Genomic DNA, 20,851 nt, shown 5'->3' with positions numbered 1-20,851 from the left:
TACTAGTATAATTAAACCAGAGCAATCTAAGAATAAGCAAAGTGAAAGGGTCACTTGCCATGTAGGCAAGGTACAATACCATTAAGGGCTCATCTTACCTATCAATAATCAACAGTCAGGAAAGTTGTTGGCCTTTCTTATTCTCCATAAAGATGTTGGATGTCATCTTCACTGTGTAGCATCCTTGGGCCATCCAGTGAGAACCACAATCAGGAAGAAGTAGCTGAAGCCTCCTTTGGAAAAAGGGGAAGTCCCATATTTTCAGGCCTTTGTCCTCAAGGTGTACTTGTATCATGCTGATATCTGCTGATGGGATGTCACAGCAAAGTATGAGCTATCCAGAAGGTTTCCGCAGTGCTGTGATGATACTGCATGGCAGAAGTAAACAAGGACCCAAAATGAAGAGATGCTCTGCTGGATCTGATACTTACAAATGAGGATGGACTTGTAAGGGATGTGAAGGTCAGGGTCAGCCACCGCTGCAGTGGTCATGAGATGGAGCAGTTCAGGATCTTGAGAGGAGGGAGTGAGGGGGAAACAGGATCATAACCTTGGACTTCAGGAGAATAGACTTTGTCCAGTTCAGAGACCTGTATGGAAGAATCCTGTGGGAAAAGAAGGATCCAGGAGGGAAGTTTGATTTTCAGGGTGATCCTCTTCCAAGCTCAAGTATATTCACTCCTGACAAGCCTGAAGTCAAGCAGGAAGCATGCATGGATAAACAAGTTTCTCCTGATAAACCTCAGACGTAAAAAAGAAAGAAGGAAGTACATAAGAGGTAGAAGCAAGGACAGGTGACCCAGGAGGAATTCAGAGGAACTGTCTGAGCATGCAGGGATGGGGTTAGGAAAGCCAAAGTCCATCCGGAGGTGAAATTGGTGAAGGAAGTGAAGGGTAAAAAGAAAGGCTTCTATGGGTATGTCAGCAAAAAAGGAAGACTAAGGAAAGTGTGGGGCCTGTGCCAAAGGGGGCAAGGAACCTGATGACACAGAACATGGGAAAAACAATGTAATGCATTTTCTTTGGGTCTATAGAACAGGTCTTATGAGGAATGGCTGAGGGAATGGGGTTGTTTAGCCTGGAGAAAAGGCGGCTCAGGAGAGACCTTATTGGTCTCTACAACTACATTGAAAGACGCTGTAGCGGGGTGGAAGTCAATCTCTTCTCCCAAGGAACAAGCAATAGGACAAGATGAAATGGCCTCAAGTTGTGCCAGGAAAAATTAGGAAAAAATTCTTCACTAAAAGGGTTGTGAAGTATTGGAAAAGGCTGCCCAGGGAAGTAGTTGAGTCACCATCCATGGAGGTATTTAAAAAAGATATGTAGGTGTGGTGCTTAGGGACATGGGTTAGTGGCAGACTTGGCAGAGCTAGGTTAACAGTTGGACTTGATGATCTTAGAGGTCTTTTCCAACCTAAAAGATTCTATGATTCTGTGATTCTTTGCTTTATTGTTTACTGATATGACTTGCTCTCAGCAATTCCAGGTCACAGAGACCAGTGTGAAAGTCCAGAGACTAGAAGACTTACGTCTGTGGAGAAAAATCAGGTTAGGGAACACATAAACAGACTGGACATTCATAAGTCTATAGACTCTGATGAGAAGCATCCACAAGTGCTGAGAGAGCTGGCTGATACCATTGCAAGGCCTCAATTGTCTTTGAAAGGCAGAAACTTCTCCTTAGTCACCAGGAGAGGTTTCTGAGGAACTGAAAAAGCAAATGCCACCCCTATTTTGAGGAAGGACGAAAAGGATCCATGAACTACAGACTGGTCAGCTTCAGCACAGTAACAGGGAAAGTCATGAAAACATTTCCAAAGATATGAAAGACAAGAAGGTGAGTGAGAAGCATCTGCATGGATTTTTAAAGGGAATATCATGTCTGACCAACCTGATAAGCTTCTAAAATGAGATTGCTTCTGTGCTAGACAAGGGAGGAGAAGTGGATGTTGCTTACTTCTTCAGCAGGGCTTTTGACACAGTCTCTCATGATATTCTTATAGACAAACTGACAAATTGTGGACTGGATGAGTGGACTAAAACTGGCTGAATAACCTTAGAGGTTTGTGATCAGTGGCGTGAAGTCTAGTTGGAGTCTTGTCATTAGTTGTGTATCCCAGAGGTCAATACTGGGGCAAATGCTTTTAACACTTTCGTGAGTGACCTGGAGGGTGGGATCGAGTGCAAGTTCACAGACAGCACAAAATCAGGAGGACAGACAGGATACAGGAGGACAGTGTGGATATGCTGCCATTGAGAGGGACCTTGACAGGATAGGGTAATGCTGGCAGGAACCTCATGAAGTTCAGCAAAGTGAATTGCAAAGTTCTTCACCTGGGGAGGAGTAGCCCCAGGTACAAATACATGCTGGGGACTACCAAACTGGAAAGCAGCCTAACGGAAAAGGCTCTGGGGATCCTGGTGAATACCAAGTTGACCATGAGCCAGCAATGCAACCTCACAGCAAAGCCGGCCAACAGCATTCTGGGCTGCATGAAGAATGTTTCCAGCAGATCAAAGGAGGTGATCCTTCCCATGTGTTCAGCACTGTTGAAACACAGTGCTGTGTCCAGTTCTGGACTCCCCACTTGAATGGTGATATGAAATACCTGGAGCAAGTGCAGTGAGGGGGCCACAAAGATGATTAAGAGACTGAAGCACTCTTTATTTTATTTATTTTATTTTGTTTTGTTTTGTTTTGTTTTGTTTTATTTTATTTTATTTTATTTTATTTTATTTTATTTTATTTTATTTTATTTTATTTATTTTATTTTATTTTAATTTTATTTTTGAAACAGTACAAAAGAAATGTTCTTCATTTGCTGTGTAGAGGATAACTCTAGACAGAAGTTATAACAATAACCTCATGGTATCTAAATATTGGTACGTAACATTGACTTTCCACTCTTCTATGTACAAGTGCTGTTTTCTTTGACACTCTTTGTAGCACCAGAGAAAACTCATGAAATTAACTTGCTTAATTGTTTCAATTGATGCATTTAAATTGCACATAATTTTATTTAACACCACAATAGTGTGGCATGGTATCTATTCTAGGTTTTTTCCATTTTAATGCAGTCAGGTTGTGGCAGGAGATGATACTGGGCTCTCAAGACTATGTTATTGCACATGTATGAAATAATATCAGTCTCAGAATTTTTAATTAAGATGCAATATCATTTTCTGGTAAGCCAATAACTCCAGTTCTTTCTGTTACACAGCATGGAAGCTATGATAAATTTGCACATTACTGTCACAAAATTTCAGGAGAGATTATTAAGGCTGGTGGCTCTTAATTAAGGGATTTCATTTCTGCTGCACATTTTCTGCTCTTCCTTGAAGAACTGAAAGAAGCTGAATGAAGGCTTAAGTTTGTATTAAACTAGTTAAAAGTTGTGTAATGACAATATATGATATTTCATTAAATAAAACAGTGTACTAACTTGTAGAAACTAAGATAGTAATATGCCAAGAAAAAGAAATTCAGTGAATGTTTTATACACTTATTTTTTTTACTTTTGCTACAGAATCCTTCCCAATAGTAGCATTTTTGCCTAGTTAAGGCTCTTACAGTACTTAGTACTCCTGAAGTGCATGAACTGTGATCACAGATATTTGTGTAAGTGACTAAAACTATGTTTGGCTTATACAAAAACATAATTCTCAGGTTTCCCTAATAAAGCTCAAAAGAGGAGCAAAAAAGCTGCCAAGAATCTCTCAGTTTTAATACTGAATATTCAGGTCATTTTTCTAGATAAGAAGGGGCAGTCCCGGAGTTGCTATTTCCCACCCAGGAAATGGGGGAGGAGACAACAGGCCATGGCTGACCAGCTGTGAACACATGCAAGGATAAACTTCCCTTTCACTTGCTCGTTGTGCTCAGGAGCATGGGCTGCAAAGCTCTTGTCATTCCAGTACCAACATAGCCTCTGTTATTTTTCTGTGGTCATCTGAGAATTTTTCAAAGTGTTGCTCACGGCTGGCTCACAGACCTTTGTATGGTGCTTACAGAAGAACTTTGTGTTGCTGTGTTTGAGTTATTGAAATTCACTAGAATTTTGTTGGGCAGCCCTCAACAAAATACCTCACCGTGGAGGCTCTCCCATGAATAGAGTTCCTGAGCCTCTAGTGTGGGTCTAGAAATTAATCCATCTAACACCAGACTGATTGGTAATGTGCTGTACAAGTATTGCATCGTTGATGTCAAGAACGTTTTCACTCAAAAGAGAGTCCAAGAGAAGACTCTTATGAACTTGTCTGCTTTTTCGATTTCCTGGATTGCAGTCTAAAGCAGTAGGTTCTGTTCAGAACAGTTTTCACAGACACTATTGTTGTTAACAGCACATGAATTCTTAGCAGCATATTAAACAGTTATTTAAATGATTGCATCCCTCTCTCATCAAAGTCTCTTTCCAAGATGGATAATACATTTATTTGACAATAAAATGCTGTGGAGGACACTGATATTCATTCAGGAAAATCTCATTAAGGATCATCTCACTTTTGCCATTTTGTACTTGGAAATTTCCTACTGTCATGATCTATTACATAAACAATATGCTATGCCTTCTCAAGTCAATGCAAACAGAAAGTATTACAGAAGTGCAATTTTAGTAATGTTCAATATAATGAATAAAAGGTCTTTTCCTTAGGTAGGAGGCGAAAACAAAATAGGTTACCTGTGCCCAAAGCAGTCCAGATGGAATCCCAGTAGGCAGCACACTAGTGTAAATGAGAGGAATTTTATTTATTGCAGGCTATGTATGTTTCACATTTTGTTATGTTTCTTTGCTTTCCCAACTATGGCATACTAATATTCAATTACCAACTCTTCAGGGATTTTTTAATTTCCAATGTGTTTTGTCTTAGAGATCTTCTACATTCTCTTCATATTAAAAATATATATTTACTTTATGGCAAGACTGGTTTCAAAACACCACACAATGCTTTTGTTTCCTGCATGCTTCAATATAGTTGAAATGTTACATATTTTGCCAAATAAAATACCTCAGGTAGCAAAACATCTTTTCTTGTTATATTCTATAAAGTAATTTATGTAAGCTGTGCTGAAACAACTTTGTGGAGCTCAAAATATAAATCTAGGTTGTCATGGATACACACATGAGAAGGCTTTCTTTATAAATATGTTATGAGTCTGACAATTTATTTTTAGTACATAGAAGTAGATTTTTTCCAAAAAAAGATGCAGTGTATAACTAGGGTCATTATTGGTTACTCTGATTGCAGTTAAATACCATTTATTTTACTTCCTGTTCATCATCTCAAAATATTTTTAAGTAGTAAGGTTTATGTGGTGTCAAAATGGTTGATGACAGCCCAGGGCTTTTCTCTCACCTGTTTGACCCCTCTGTACTAAATATGCCTGAAATGGTATTTGTATATTATCACCAGTTAGAACATTTAGATTTTTTATCTAGCAGAGGGTCTATCAGTGCTTAAATGTCTGAAGATATTTCAGCCGGCATTTTTCTCTCCCAGTAATTAAACTGGATATAGTAATTATAACATGTAGCTGGATAAGCTAAATAATTCATGGGACTTTCAAGTCAGCAGATACCTTCTGGTATCACATTTGCTCCTAGTTCTCTGCTATATCTGTAGTGAAAGTAGCAAAATATATGATTTTCTGTTACTGATGATTGATTATAAACCAAGAAGTTATAAGTCTGATAAAAACTGACAAATTTGTGATGAAAAAAAAAATTGAGAATAACTAATAGAAATAAAATAAAAGTATACTAATAAAATACTAAGCAAAGAGAGGAAACGAGATATTTAGAAGCTCTCTAGTTAAGAGCTTTCACACTGTGTGTGTTTTGACATCAAGTAAAACAAAACAACTCGCTTAAAGACAAAAAATGTAACATTTTCATAGAATATGGAACAAACTATTAGCAGCTCTTTAGAAAATCATGTTTCTTCCAAGACTGTATAATATTAATCTCCTGCTTATTGCATGAACTGTGGTGGAAAATCAGACTGTATGTAGAATTTGTGCAGTACTCTTTACAGGAATAGTAGGGCACCTAAAAAAAAATATGAAAAATTACACAATTAATTTTGAAATATACCCTCAAAAGTTGACTTATTTGAAGTTTATATCAAATTATATTTTGAAAAATAGGTATTGAAGACGCTCATGCACACATTTGTACAAATGTTCCTTGTTATTTTCCAGAAAGCTTTTCACACAAGTATTCCTAACTTGCTTATGTTTGTCCAGCTTCAAAAGTCAAATTTGATTTTTCCCCTCTGAATTAGTTTAACTTCTATAGCAAAATGATACGTAAATCATGTTTGTAGATGCTCTGTTCCGTTAAGAATCAAAAAGTCTTTTTTAAGAGTCGGAAAAAATAATGTGGGCCTGGGAAATATAATGCATGACATGTCATGAATGTAACAGATATTTCATATATGACACAATAGAGACATAAATTCTCATATCAGTGAAGTAGAAAGAATCTGTTTGCCTTCTGGGAGTAAGACATAAATCATAAAGCCAAAATTTCTGACCTAGAGAAAGTGCTAAAAATGTGAAGGAGAGGCTAAAATCACAACCTTGGAGAGAATCTGTCATTTCTTGAGTCTGCCACATAATTTACACTACGAACATTATTTGATAAAATACAACATGGGATCACTACATTAGGAAATTATTGTCTCTCAAATTTATTTCAGGTTCCACTGGAAAGGAAATAAAGAGCCTAAAATACAATTTACTTATGCTGTCTTTCCTTGCAATTTGAAGGTCTTATTAATAAGGATTCATAAGGATTCATACTAAGGAGTCTTAGTAGAATTGTAGATACCATGTGATTCAAGTTACAGATTGCCTTGAAAATAACTAGTATGCTATGTCTGTTGGATGTTAAAGGATGGTCTGTAATGAGGACATAAAACTGACAAATACTTACTAGGTATGCTAGAAAAGCTCTTCAAGAAAAGCCTTCCAGCACTTCTATATTGCCAGTGGAATCTGGTGTTGGTATGAGTGACTTGAGAAGCTGAGTTATGCTCCAGTGATAGGGGGTCCGTAAGCACAGTGCAGTGTTAGAAAGTGAATGTTTAAAGGCTATTGCAGAGTCCAGTTGCAATTTCAAGAAAAAAAAAATTATCCTTTACCCATTTCTTTTGCTCTATTTTCCTGTTCCTGTGGATTCTGCTGTTGCAATGTCTGAATAGTTATGTATATTCTCTTCATAGATGTGGAAAAGCATGGGCAGCTTGTCTGCTTAAATAAAAGAGTAGTTAGTCTGTCATGAATAGTACTGTGGCTGTGCTCTGCAAAGGAGGTAAGAGTTTATTCTGCAGTGCAGTTTTATATTCCAGTTATGTTCTGCTGTCTGGTTTAAGAGTTGTAGTATAAGGGTTCACAAAAAATATTTAAAAACCACCCCAAGAGGTTATATAGTTTTGGCAGGTATGTTGGAAATATCACAGAATCACAGAAGGGTTGAGTTTGTAAGGGGACCTGTGGAGGCCACCTGGTCCAACTCCGCTCCTCAAGCACGGACACCCGGAACAAAAACCAGGTGGCTTTTGAAGATGTCCAAGGATGGAGACTACAGGGCTTCTCTGGGCAATCTGTGCCAGTGCTCAGTCACCCGCACAATGTTTCCTGATGCTTAGTCAGAAACTCTTGTGTTCCATTTTGTGCCTATTGCCTCGTGTTCTATCACTGGGCACCACTGACAAGAGCATGACTCTGTCTTCATTGGACCCTCTCTTCAGGTATTTATAATCAGTGACAAGATTCCCCCTGAGCCTTCTTTTACCCAGGCTGAGCAATTCCAGCTCTCTCAGCCTTACATTATAGGAGAGAAGCTCCAGGCTCTTTACCATCTTTCTGGATCTCTCTTGGACTCTCCAGCATCTCCATGCCTCTCTTGTACACAAGCTGGATACAGTACTCCAGATATGGCCTCAAGAATGATGATTTTTCAAATGGACTGATTTAATTAAGCTGTAAACTGTGAAACAGACTTCAGATATTGGAAAAAATTATCAATCTGAATTTAGTTGCTGAATTGAGTTCCTTGATTGTTTCCTGATTCTGTGCTTTTTGTTCGAGGAAGAAACTAAACTATGGTGTATATCTGAGCAGGAAACATTTTTTGAAAAAGAAGGGAAGGGAAGGGAAGGGAAGGGAAGGGAAGGGAAGGGAAGGGAAGGGAAGGGAAGGGAAGGGAAGGGAAGGGAAGGGAAGGGAAGGGAAGGGAAGGGAAGGGAAGGGAAGGGAAGGGAAGGGAAGGGAAGGGAAGGGAAGGGAAGGGAAGGGAAGGGAAGGGAAGGGAAGGGAAGGGAAGGGAAGGGAAGGGAAGGGAAGGGAAGGGAAGGGAAGGGAAGGGAAGGGAAGGGAAGGGAAGGGAAGGGAAGGGAAGGGAAGGGAAGGGAAGGGAAGGGAAGGGAAGGGAAGGGAAGGGAAGGGAAGGGAAGGGAAGGGAAGGGAAGGGAAGGGAAGGGAAGGGAAGGGAAGGGGGAAGGGAAGGGAAGGGAAGGGAAGGGAAGGGAAGGGAAGGGAAGGGAAGGGAAGGGAAGGGAAGGGAAGGGAAGGGAAGGGATGTTCAAAAGAGGTTCTAAGAAAGACAAGCAGAGTTTTTGTTGTTGTTGTTTCCTTTCTTTTCTTCTGTCTTTCCTAAAAGCAATTACTGGAAAATATTTCCTCCTAATTAGTGTGGGTTTGGTTTGGTTTGCTTTGCTTTGCTTTTTGTTTTGTATTGTTTTGTCTTGTTTTCAGTAGTTTCCCAGGTATCTGCAGTCATAAGACTTCAAGAAATATATCATATATATGCAATATCAAACCACACTAAAATTGACTAAGACACATTTGTCACATTTAATGGTAGTATATGTGCTTGATAAGTCTGAATCTTCTGTTAGGGCTGGAAGTAAGTCAGCGCATACCATTTCTCTAATTTTTACAGGCATCTGCCTTGATGCCTACAAAACCAGGCATTGCATGGCCAGGCTCTGGTTAGGCAAGTGGAAGCTAAGACTACAGCTTATTTGATACAGCTGATGCGCTTTTCACTTTTGTTTTTTGTTTTGTTGCCCTCATCTGGCACCTTCTGTGTCACCCATCTGTTGTGCCTGGGTACAAAACTAGATTACCATCTTTGGAGGGTATTAACTATTTTTACCACAGCTTTGGTCAGCCATCAGTCTAGAAGGCCCAAGTCTTTGCTTTTTTTCCAAGGGTGCCACTGAATACATAACAAATGCAACAGACATTGTGGTAAACACCCATATCTTACCATGTAGAATTTGCTGCTGTCCAATTACACATGTGCTTACAATTGTCTCAATGCAAATGTAGGTGTAAAATTGTCCACATGTGTGAGCCCAGGGTATAAAAAGAATATATGAATCCGTATATGACTTTAAGAATAAATCAAAACCAAACATATACCATGCTAAAAACAAATTTGATTAAGGAAGTCAGTTTTGAAATTGACCTTCATCAATTTCAAAACAGGCTACAGGAGTCTTTTCAATTTATTTAAAAAAAAAAAAAAGTGATTTTGAATAATATTGTTGTTCCACATCTTAGATGAGCTTCAGTCATTCCCGTTTTGTTTAATTTCATAAAGATCTAAATCTTACACTGCTCCTTTTTTTTATTGTTGTTTTGTTTTGTTTTGTTTTTAATGAAATACACCGTTTGCACGGGGTACGTAGAGAATTAGAACTCTTGTAAGACAGTCATCTTCCTGAGCCTAATGGAAGACATTGCTGTTCAGAATGTGTGAGGAAAAAAATACTTATAGCTCTTGAGCAAGCTTTATTTTACAGTGACATTTCTGACCATTGACCCTGAATTTCTGTGATTAATTTGCTAATTAATAAAATGTCAAGTATACTGTTAGTTATTTAATAACTTCTATGTAATAAGAGTTATTTTAGGGCTTACCAAGAGCTGTTTGCTATTAGTTGATAGCAGTACACCTGTTTGTGTTCAATTTATTTGATAATCAGATCAGCAGATGCATCTGTGGTGCTGTCTGTTGTGTTCATCTGTCCTGGGCCCTCTATTGCTGCAGTGTTTCCTCTCAGACATGTCGGTGCTCAAGTATGGTCTTTTCAGTTTTGGTGACTCAGTCATCCATGCACAGACACTCTTGGCCATAAGCACTGGGTGGCCAGATTACCTCCGCAAACCAATATGAATACTGCTAGGCAGCTAGCTAAGCAGATGAAGGAAGTGCTAAAGACAGTAGAGGAATACCTCTCCTCATTGATGAACACTGAAGACAATAAAGATTTGTTGGAAAGGAATCTTCGAGAAAGCAGGCAAGTAATGAAATATCAGATGTGCTCAATCCTGCAAGTATGAGCCAAGAAGTTGCAGGAAGCTTTATCACCAGAGATGGCATTTGCTGTAGGGTAAGGTCTTTGCCTCTGGGAGAAAAGTAAAGCTGGTGTGTGGGGTGCCTGCAGGTATGCAATACCCATGGAAAATATTGCTTGATTTTCTTGTTCTTTATAGCTTCATAGCAGAAGGTATTAGAAATTTTTGTGATTCTCCACCATGTTGAAAGGATGCAAACATATTTTACCATTCTAAAGAACTAAGTTTAGAGGTGAGACAGGCCCCATCATATACTGTATCAGTCTGTAGCAAAGAGAAGTGTCTTATTGCAAGATGGTTGCTATATTGGGTTCTTGATGGAATGCTTATTGGGCAGGGTAAATTGCTTCCTTCCAAGAAATTTCATATTTGTTCTGTATTTAACAAGGTAATCAAAACTAGAAAAAGTTTCCCATTTATCTACAGTGAAATATTTCACTGATATGCTTAACAACCTTGGTATCTGAGCTATAAATGATAGAGAAAATGAGGTTACAGGTCAAATCTGGGAAAGCCATAACACAAAGTTAAACAGTACAGATTGGAACATGATGGCTAAGATGGAGAGAAACTTTTAGCATAAACAGAAATCTGTAAATTGAGCAGCCTAATTTCTGTTGTATGCTATAGAGGTTGCAATACTAACAGCTTGCCTACGCTTGAAAGTCAATCTAAAATAAGAAATATTGTAATTTAAAATACAGCATTTGTTTCTAAGTAAAAATCAACCAAGCACATTTCTAGTCCCAAAATGAGTGTTACATGCCTAAGTGTTTTAATCCCTTTCAAAGATAAACTCTGCAGGCTGCAATTAAAGAAGAATGTGTGGTGAAACATACCGTTCTTGGATACAGATTCAAGAGTAAAGGGTAGGCAGATTTTTAAGTACTGAAAGAGCAACTGAAGCTAAAATGGTGCAAATCATCAAGACTCTCTGCCAGTAGCTACAGAAGTGAAACCACAGAGAATGGCTTGCGTGGTGTTGGCTGAAACTTCAATTTCTGCTTGCAGAGACTGAATCTACACCTTCACTTGCTCATTCTGGAGCTGTAAGCAGTCTAACAGGGTGTCTGGGAAAATAAACATCTCTGTAAGGAGCACTGGGTATGTCTGCAATGCTCAGACTACTTGCTGTTTTATAGCCCCAAGTTCCCCTGCTTCTCTGCAGTGGATGTGTGCTACAGTGTCCCTGAGATCTTTTGTGGTAGCTCAGTCAGGTACTTTCCCAGGCAAAAGCCACATGTGGATCAGTTAAAGGTGACCTTAATGTATCAGTGAATTGGCATATAAACAGTTTCATCATCTTTGGCTTCATCACACATGTATAAGAATAACAAACCAGAAAGAACACCCTTTATTCTAGCTGTTCAGCCAGTTGCCTAAAGATGTAATTTATAGCTACATCCAGTATCATTTATGGATGTGCTCAAAACAGAGTTGCCTGTACCTAGGATAAATTATTTAATTAACATTTAATAAGTGTATAAACATTACATTAACACTATCTGTGTCTGGAGGAGAAGGACTAATGGATATAAGCATATGACAGAAGACGTATGAAATGCCTCAGCAATGATAACAGCAGAAAAAAATCACCTCAGGCATGCTGTGAATAGAAAAGATGGAAAGCAGTGAGGAAATTTTATGAATTACTTAATTGGTTGAGTTAAGGTACAAAAACATCTGTGCCCATTAAGATGTAATGATGGGCATAAAATTAAGTATAGTTTATCCAAATTTTCTAACATATATCCATTTTTCTATTCTATGATTTTTGCAAGAAATTATGCACAATGAAAATAAATAAATTGAAATGTGCATGTGTTGGAAAACAAAAAAAAAGCACTATTGATATTATAAATATACACTATTGTTCATTGTCGTACACTTCATTAATGTTTAATTTACAGACCTGCAAAGATTCTGAAATACTTCTATTGCCATCCTGCCATTTCCTCCATAAACATAAACTCACTTGAGCAAAGTATGTTATGAAGAACTATCGCCTTTGCCCCAGACTGCCTTTGTAGTACTTCGATGATGAGTGCTACAAGCAAAAAGGCACAAGTGTAGCTCTATTTTCTTCCATATTTGCTACTCTGCTGGGCTGTGCAAGCCCTCAGGGAAACAGGAAAGATGCTCTGAGAGCAAGGAAGCCTTAACAAAGTGTCTGCATAACTGCACTATGAAGAAGTATGTTTCTTCTTATGTCTGTTGGTATACACAGGAAAATCATGTGTAGTATCACAGGAAAATTTACCTGCCTACACCTGATGTTTGTCCCCAGCTAAGCTGTACCTCATATTTTGTAAAGGAATTGTTAACTGAGCAGGACAGAAAAACTTTCCTGGACTCTTAAGTACAGATAATAACAAGAACAGCTTCTCTTGAGGTACATAAGCAAGACTGCTTCATTTCTTGTGCTGAGTGACTCGTAAAAGTAGGCTAGTGGTTGGGTTAAGAAATTTTGTTGTCCATAACATCTTTTTTACCAGTGCTTGCTCTCAGGCTGAAAATGTTGGATGCTACTGGTGTGCCGAGAGTGGTTTGGATACTCCTCAGCTATTTTTCATTCTCTAGCATTCCCAGAGGTGTTAAAGTTTACTGTATCAGAGCTTTCTAACTGTAGCAGTATTATTATGTTAGATGATAGGAATCTACAATGAGGCACTCTTAAAATGCTTTTCATGAACAATGACTTTAAGTAGAAATGCCTCCGAATGCACAAAGCAATTGAATTTGTCTTCTGTTTTCTGTGGTACCAAAGGCACTCCCTTGTAAGACACAAAGAACTAGATGTGAATACTGATAGTGCAGTGAGCATGCTATAAGGAAGAAGTGTTTTAATCTGAAACTGGCAGCTCTGTCTTTTGGGTCTAGTCGAATAGAAATTCAGACTCTAGTGGGATTGCTGCATCCCTTTGTCTCCAAATGGACCTCAGCTTGTACAAGAGCTGAGCTGAGCACTTACTTCTCCAACAAGTTTGAACAAGAGCTTCAAACTCCAACTTTTTCATTGAAGTGATAAAAAAGCCCCACAAAACAAATGGAAAGCATCTCCCTCATTTTTCACTATACTTTTTAACCAGACTTCATCAACAACTCCTAAAATAAGCTGCTCAAAATTTTCTTCTTTTGCTTTCTAGCCCTTTACCACTAACATTTACTGAAAATTGTGTTGGCTGCTGCCAAGACAAAGAAATCTTGCTTGGCTTTTTTCATATTTACACTTAAGAGCCTCAAAGTGACTGCAGTATACCTTGTAGGTAAGACATGTACATTAAAGTTAAAATGAATTGAAATTAAAGCCAAGTAGGGCTTAAATGATCTATCCTAATCACCCAGGGACTTTGTGGTGGAAATGAAGCTCCCATGTCAGTTACTGTCCTGTCTGTCAGTGCTTCCTAACTGTCACCAAGAGAAGTCAACATTCTTTCACTTGCTTTCTACAAATACAGATGATTAGAGCACAACAAGGCCATGGAAAATAGGCTTGTGAAAGAAGGTTGGTGTGTATTAAGCACTGCAGCGCATAAAAGCTCTTGTCCCTAAGGTACTGTTTGCATAAGAAGGCAATGGCAGAGCTCCATCTCAAAGACAGGAATCTCTGTGGAAGCTAAGATACATCGGGCTCACTATTTTTAGTTTATTAAAGCTATCTGTTATGTTTCTTTATTGTCTTCAACTCTCTAGCCTCCTCAGAGATTTGTTACTGTACTCACTGAAAAGAATGCCATGCTATGATTTCTTCACCTTCTTTTTTCCTAGCGCACAGACGGAACATTTTGGTTTGTGACAGATACCTAATGCAAAACAGTTGTGAAAGGGTCAAGGCAGTGTTCAGCCTGGTGTCCTTACCAAGAAACTCTTTACTGATCTTCAAGGGTAAAGGAAAGTTATCAGCATGGCTGGGGGGGAGGGGGCGGGGGGGAGGCAAAGGGGAGGGGAAGGGGAGAAAGAGGCAGGGGGAGGAAGGCATAGTTTTGGGAGTGTTGGGAGTACTTGTTTCTGATTTGTGAACCCCCAAAGCTTAATCATTGAATATTAATTCCTTTCAAACAGAGAAAAGTTGTCATGTTGCATACATTTGAAGGGGCATGCTATTTAAGGTCAGGAATATTCTTGTCTACCTCCTTAATTTTTCTTCCTTAGTGGAGGCAAAAGAGCCTTAGAAGAATAGTTTTAGAAAATAATGTACCTTATCATGTTCAATTTCACTATCAATGGCATGTTTTTTCCTCCTTTTATAAAACAAATAGATTCAGGGAACTCAAGTGAGAATGCACTTAAATATGTCTAACTTAAACTAGCTGTCCAGTCATAACCAGAAATACATCTGCATTGGCAAAGGCTTTGTCAGAAGGGAATGATTCCTGGTGTTCTACCCTTTCTGTTCCATGGATGTCTCAAGATTTGAAGTTTTGTAGTTTTGAGAAGTACAGTGGGGTGGAATGGGTGAGAGATCTCCTCTGGTACACAGTCGGCCTTGCACCGTGTTCTGGGCTGCTCTTTCCTGGGCAAAAGACTCTGAGATCAAACAGCAACATTCAAAGAGTTCTTGAGAGGGTGTAGTGAGGTGGAGCTGGCTGGTATGTGTATGCTGAAAGAAGCATAAACGTACTGCACTTCCAGTTCAATGCACGTGGGCTCCTTCTGCATGGACTCTAATACCCTTGGGTTTGGAGAATACTGATCTGTGGACAAGGGCTAGACTTCCTCTGGAGGAGAAGACTGGGTTGTAAACATCAATCCTTACCCTCTTCTACTGGGGTAATTTCAATATTTTTAGGATCCTCCATTTACCTTGGAGGATCTGATAGTATTAACAGACGTACTGATCTTACCTATTCTCCCCAGAGTTGTTTGTCCTTAAACAAACTCTAAAAATTGAACCAGAATTATTGTTTCATGTCAGCCAGTTTGATGAACATTGTCACCATAATAAGAATAAATTATAAATAGCGTACACAATACATGTACAATGGGGAGTAATATAGTATATGAAAATTACAGGTCAGTGAAATCTAGCCAAGTAAACTAAATTCATGTTTTCTAACCTGAGGTATGAGAGGTTTAAAACTCTCTTGAGAAGTGTTTTTTTCCTTCATAATCTGAGTAAAGATTGGTTATTACTTGCAAAATAAAATATTGGCAGTGCTTCCAATGCTTTGTAGGATGTTGTAATACTTGCTTCATGTAATTTTCCCCCCTCCTTCCCACCCCCCCCCCACCAAGAAAAAAAAAGGGGGGGGGGGGAGGGGGTAAGAGTATTTCTCCTTTAGGTAGCATTTGGCTAGCAGCATGATGAAGCTAGCATTAATATCTTCATTAGCTGGGAAAGCCAGTTACCACCCAAACAAAGGTGTGCTTTACTGTGTTTGAAGTGCCTCAGTATTACAACCCCATGTGTTTCCATGTCTTTAAAAAGAAATATTCTGCACATCAATTTAGTTATTAAGCTGACCTGACCTGAATTCTGAAGGTTTCTTTTTTTTTTTTTTGTACATGCTAGCACTCATACTCTCATAGCACAGCTTCTAAATGCTGTCACTTGCCAGTAGTGCACCAATACTGTGCAAGATCAATGAAACTATGCTTTCTAAGTCCATTATATCGGTAAATCAAGAGTGAATTATTTTTTTCCCTTCTCAATCTTTGCCGTCTGATAGCTGGCCCCTCCCCTCATGCCGGTTTCCCTCTCCTGGCAATGCTTTGGGGAAGAAAGTGCAAGCACCCCTCCGCTCGTTTTATTTAAATTTTCTCCTTTCTGCTCTGCTTTTCGCCCAGGGAAGCAAGCGGAGGAGCGAGGCGGATGGCTGAGCTTGCCCGGGAGAGCCTAACCCGGCTGCTCTCTGAGGAGGGCAGGAGGGAGAGAGCGGGAGCGGGAGCGGCAGCAGCAGCAGCAGCTCGCACTGCAGCCTCCTTTTTTATGCGGGCTGCCCCTTTCCGCTCAGCCAGCGCAGCCTGCCCCGAGCGGCGGGCCGATCGCCTCCATCCCTCCGCATTTGGTATGCATGAGCACTGCTGTTCCCACGCAGGAGCCCGCTGCTCTCTTAAGGAGGCTCGGAGGAGCGGCTCGCCCAGCCCAGCCCAGCCCTCTGCCCGCGCCCGGCGCGCCCTGCCCGGGGGATGCCCCCAAGCCGGGCAGCGGGCGGGCGCTGCCAGCTCTGCGGCTCATCTCCCGGCGGGGTCCGCGGGGGGTCATGAATCAGACCGACGCTCCCCGGCCGCTCAACTGGACCATCCGGAAGCTGTGCCATGCCGCCTTCCTCCCGTCCGTCAGGCTTCTTAAGGTACGGTGACATCCCGCTTTGAAAATCGGTGCCCGCCGCCCAGCATCTGCCCGGAAGACCGCCGTCGCCGCTGCTGGAAAGTTAATGCAGAAATAGTCCCAACTTTCCTATTAATTACTTCCCCTGCTACCTTTACAACCCCTTGCGACTACCTGAATATCCCGAAATTGCGTTTCTGTACTCCTGCGCAGCATGTTTGTCCCTTGAAAAAGGTTTGGGAGAGGGATGAAAAGGGAGTAAGTAATGATGGATATCATCCATGTTTCCGTTTGCCTTGTCTTAAAAAGATCAAGCCATGAACTTCTAGGGAAGGGGAAGGAGTCCCTTTTTAAGGTGTGTTCCTTTGTGAGCAGTCTTCTGCAGTCCGTTCTTTGGGGTTATTTGCTCCCCAAGAAATAGCCATTGCCGCTCAGACCAATTTGTAAATGGAACTGTATGTGAGTGGACAAAGACTACCGTGATGTGTAGAAAGCTGTATTTAGGAGTAGGGTCCGCCAAAGATTGATAGTGCAGACAGCGTTCAGTGAAACTTTCCGACAATGATTTTGTTTGTTTAAGCCAAGTGGCACAGTTTTGAAGGTGCTTTCCTAAAAGGTTATTGTTTGAGAATTTTTGGGGGGTTATAGACAATGTAGGGATCCTAATTTTGGCACATGAAATATCACTACTACTCCACATCCCACTAAATCCTTTAATCTAGAGGAATTTGTAATGGAATACAAAATATCATGAATCAACTTTTTGAGGAAAATAAAGGTAACATTAAGCTGATGTGTCTTCTTTGTTCTTGGAACTTCTTAATAATTGAGTTATACAATGAAAATTTAAACAATAGGTTTAGGTTTCTTTTGGCTTCTGTACCTGTAATATAGATATATTTTAAAACGCTGGATTTGTACCACTAATAATTTCTTTCATCTTGATAGTTTGGCTTTGGAATTAATATGCAGCCAGGTAAAACATGGCTACTCTCGTAGTGTATTGGAATGTAACATTTGATGTAACCACTTGATTTTGTATGGATAGATCTGAAACTAGGTCACTCCTTACTAATGCAATATATTTGCATAGTAGTGCCGTATATGATAGTGCAAGTATTATTGAACGTATGGTTATGTAGTGCACAAGTGACCATGCTGTGTCTTATAACAAGTATTTATCACATCATGAGAGGAACGGACTAGCACAGAAAAATATTGCTGTTTCCAAGAAAGGTGTATGGCTTCCTGGAGGTACTTTGTGAGCAGCTCCAAAGAATAGATGACAAAACTTAGATTGCTGGAAAATCAAAATACAACCGAAGTGTAACACAGAACAAATCAGAAAGCAGTATGATTCCCTTTAAAATGCTTCCCTCCAGCTTACCACCCCCACCTCCCCACCCCACCCTGCACCAGAAGCACACATTAAAATAACCATACTTGACAAGTCAGATACATTTAGGAATACATATATATTTATTTTTTTATATATTATTTTTAATTTTTTTTTCTGGGGAATGAGAACTTATATATGGGGAATTTTATTAACATAAAGTCTGCAACATTTATTTTTTGGCAGAAAAATGTTGCCCCCCTGTGTATAGTTTCTCTTCATTGCACATGTTTTAAGGGTGAACATCATGATTAATTATTAAAAGAGCTGTCTGAAAATGATTTTCTGAAGCTACTGCTATAACCCTTTAGGGGCAGTTAGGGAGTGGACTCTGCAGAGTGAAAAAGAGTGGGGCAAATAACCAGAGATAGGCAGTGTCTGCATGGAGGGGTATGTGGGGTGTGGGAGACCACAGCAAAAGAGGTAGGACTCTGGCATGTTCCTGAGCTGAGGAGCAGAGCTGGTTGATTAGAGAGGGAAATGCGCATAACAGCATCTCAATCAGCTTAAAATGGTGATTCCGATATATACTTTTCACCTTTGTCTTTTATTATGGAGTGTGTTCAAAGCAAGTGATTCATGTAAGAACAGGGCCCCGTTGTCCCAATTCCCCAAAAGATATGATAACCAATCTGGGTGAATTCTCCTGTTACAAAAGCTAGTAAGCAAAGATAGTGATAACAACAGTAGTAAACTACTAAATAAGCAGTATAAATATTTTCCTGTTTTTCCTCCAGGAATTTGATTTTTTTGAATATATAAATTCGTCAGAAGATGTCTGTATTCTTCTCTCTTTTGCGTCTTTCTCCAAAAATAAAAATAAAAATACATAAACTTTTTTTTTTTTATCCCTAAATGAAAACGCTCCTTTGAATGCACAGTCACTGGAATGGCAAATGCAATGTAGTCCATTTTTAATTCCTTACTTTCCAAATGGATTAAGCGGTCTTAAGGGGTAATGTAATATTGCATCTCAGTAGATGTTCAGTAGATGCTTTTTAATACAGCCTTTCTCTGCTTAGGGTTCCTTCAGTTATAGAATAACTCTGCAGAAACTTATTTTTTTTTATCTTTTTTTTTTATGGTTGCCAAACTCTATTTACATCACGTAAACTAAACTTGGAGTAAAAGAATATGAAATATCATTGTATCTTTGTCTTTCTTATGCTTTAGTTTAGCCTTTTGCTTATCAGAACAAAATAGCTAAATTACATCATCGAATTTAAGAATATGGCTTTGTCTGAATTTGTAAGAATGAAAGATAGCAGAATTTTACCTATTTTACACATGAAAAAATCACTGTGGCATGCTCTGGACCTTGATAGTAAACAGCAAGAACTTTTCAATTAATTTCATGTCTTCTGAAAGAAAAGTTTGAAGTGGATACAATTTTAAGTGTAAAATCTGTAGTTTCAAACTGGTGGATTTAGACAAATACTGGTGTCTTGGACTTATGTGGATGCTCTCACTTCATATTGCTCACTAACAGTCTATGGGATTGCCTTAAAAAAGACCAATTTAAAATAACTAATAAAATGTGCTATTCAACAGGCAGGCTATGATTCTATTCCATCTTGTGGAACTGGTGTGCAGTGCTCAGTTGCACAAACTGACAGTTGATTTGTCTCTGGCCTTAGTGGCCTGATTTGATTTAGATAAACTATTGCAGATGCTGACAAGCCCAGCAGCTGTCCAACTCTGCTGCCTATGCTTTTCTTTAAGGCATATGTTTCTCTTCTAACCCACTTCACTAATACCCTCATGTTTAGGAATGGTTTTATAATCCTATTCTCCCTCTCCCTCTCATTTTAAAATTTAATTTTATTACTTTATTTTTAAAATTTCTAACAGGCATGCAGAATACTAGAAGTTATTACATATGAAGTAAGATTTGATGTGAGACTGAGACAAATTACTGGAGAGAATTTTTATGACTTTCGTCATCAGCTCATCCTTCACTTGTCCCATTTTCTCTCCTAATAAATATTTCCTGTAGCACATTCAATGCTGGTACATTTTGTGGTTGTCTCAGGATGCTTAAAGACATGCTAACTCACCTAATGCCTTCCCATCTGAAAGAAGAGGACTAAGAAGTGCCTGGAGCTCATGTGCAGAGAGGATGATTTTGTGCTAGAGAGAGGAACCATAATTCTTTCTATATGGTCAGGTTAGTTTCTGGAGGGTCTTTCCAACAGTGACTGTGCAGCTTCCATTCTTCTATTTGAGTTCTGAAACTTGTTTCTTTGTGTGTTTGACTAAGGTCTTGTTAACTTGATTCTTCTTATTATTTATTTTTTCTTAGTGTAGAATTAATACTAGTGGAAGCAGCCCCACTCCACTTTGTGCCATTGTGTGACACAAGAGCTATCACATTTGCCAAAAGCTCTGGTAGTCACTTTTCTGTTTGTTTTATGGTGAATGAGAGTTTTTGAGTCAGAATACTCAGCATATGCCAGAAGAAGAGGTGGTCTCACAAGAAATGAAGCCTAGTTGAAATACAAGGATTCAAATATTTCGGATATTTTAGGTTAAAGAGCAAGTTTATATGCTCTTTAAAACTTGACAAATGATATCATATTGAAGATTTCACTCAGAGGACTCTGTGCCATGGGAGAGGCTACAGATGTTGCACCTCTGCTTGGGACTGATTTACTTATGATACATGCCATTGAACCAAGGAATGAGTAATGCATTAAAACAAACAAACAAACAAAAAACCCTAAACTGAGACTAAACAGACAACCAGAAAATAAAACGAGTGTAATGTTGAATGAACTTAACACCACAGATTTAGAGATGTGCCTGTCTAGAAGAA

The 20,851-nt window shown here is 39.2% G+C and overlaps 1 protein-coding gene across 8 annotated transcripts in view; it reads left to right on the top strand.

The window, feature by feature from the left end:
* The window catches only part of TRPM3 (transient receptor potential cation channel subfamily M member 3), a 488,292-nt gene that overhangs the window by 177,764 nt on the left and 289,677 nt on the right, over positions 1-20,851 (top strand). For 2 of the 8 annotated variants that reach the window (XM_013194511.3, XM_048049691.2), the window contains exon 1: positions 16,052-16,662. The exons of 4 other annotated variants lie outside the window; for them this stretch is intronic. In XM_013194511.3, coding sequence (XP_013049965.2) covers positions 16,384-16,662 — 279 coding nt within the window. In that variant the 5' untranslated portion in view covers positions 16,052-16,383. Of the gene's footprint in view, positions 1-16,051; positions 16,663-20,851 lie in introns of those variants that run through there. 2 more of the 8 variants (XM_013194512.3, XM_048049693.2) reach the window with 1 other exon arrangement.

This window comes from Anser cygnoides, chromosome Z, assembly GCF_040182565.1.
Source record: "Anser cygnoides isolate HZ-2024a breed goose chromosome Z, Taihu_goose_T2T_genome, whole genome shotgun sequence".
Lineage (NCBI taxonomy): Eukaryota > Metazoa > Chordata > Aves > Anseriformes > Anatidae > Anser > Anser cygnoides.
Note: the sequence above shows the minus strand (reverse complement) of the source record. Positions and strands in the feature narration are given on the sequence as shown.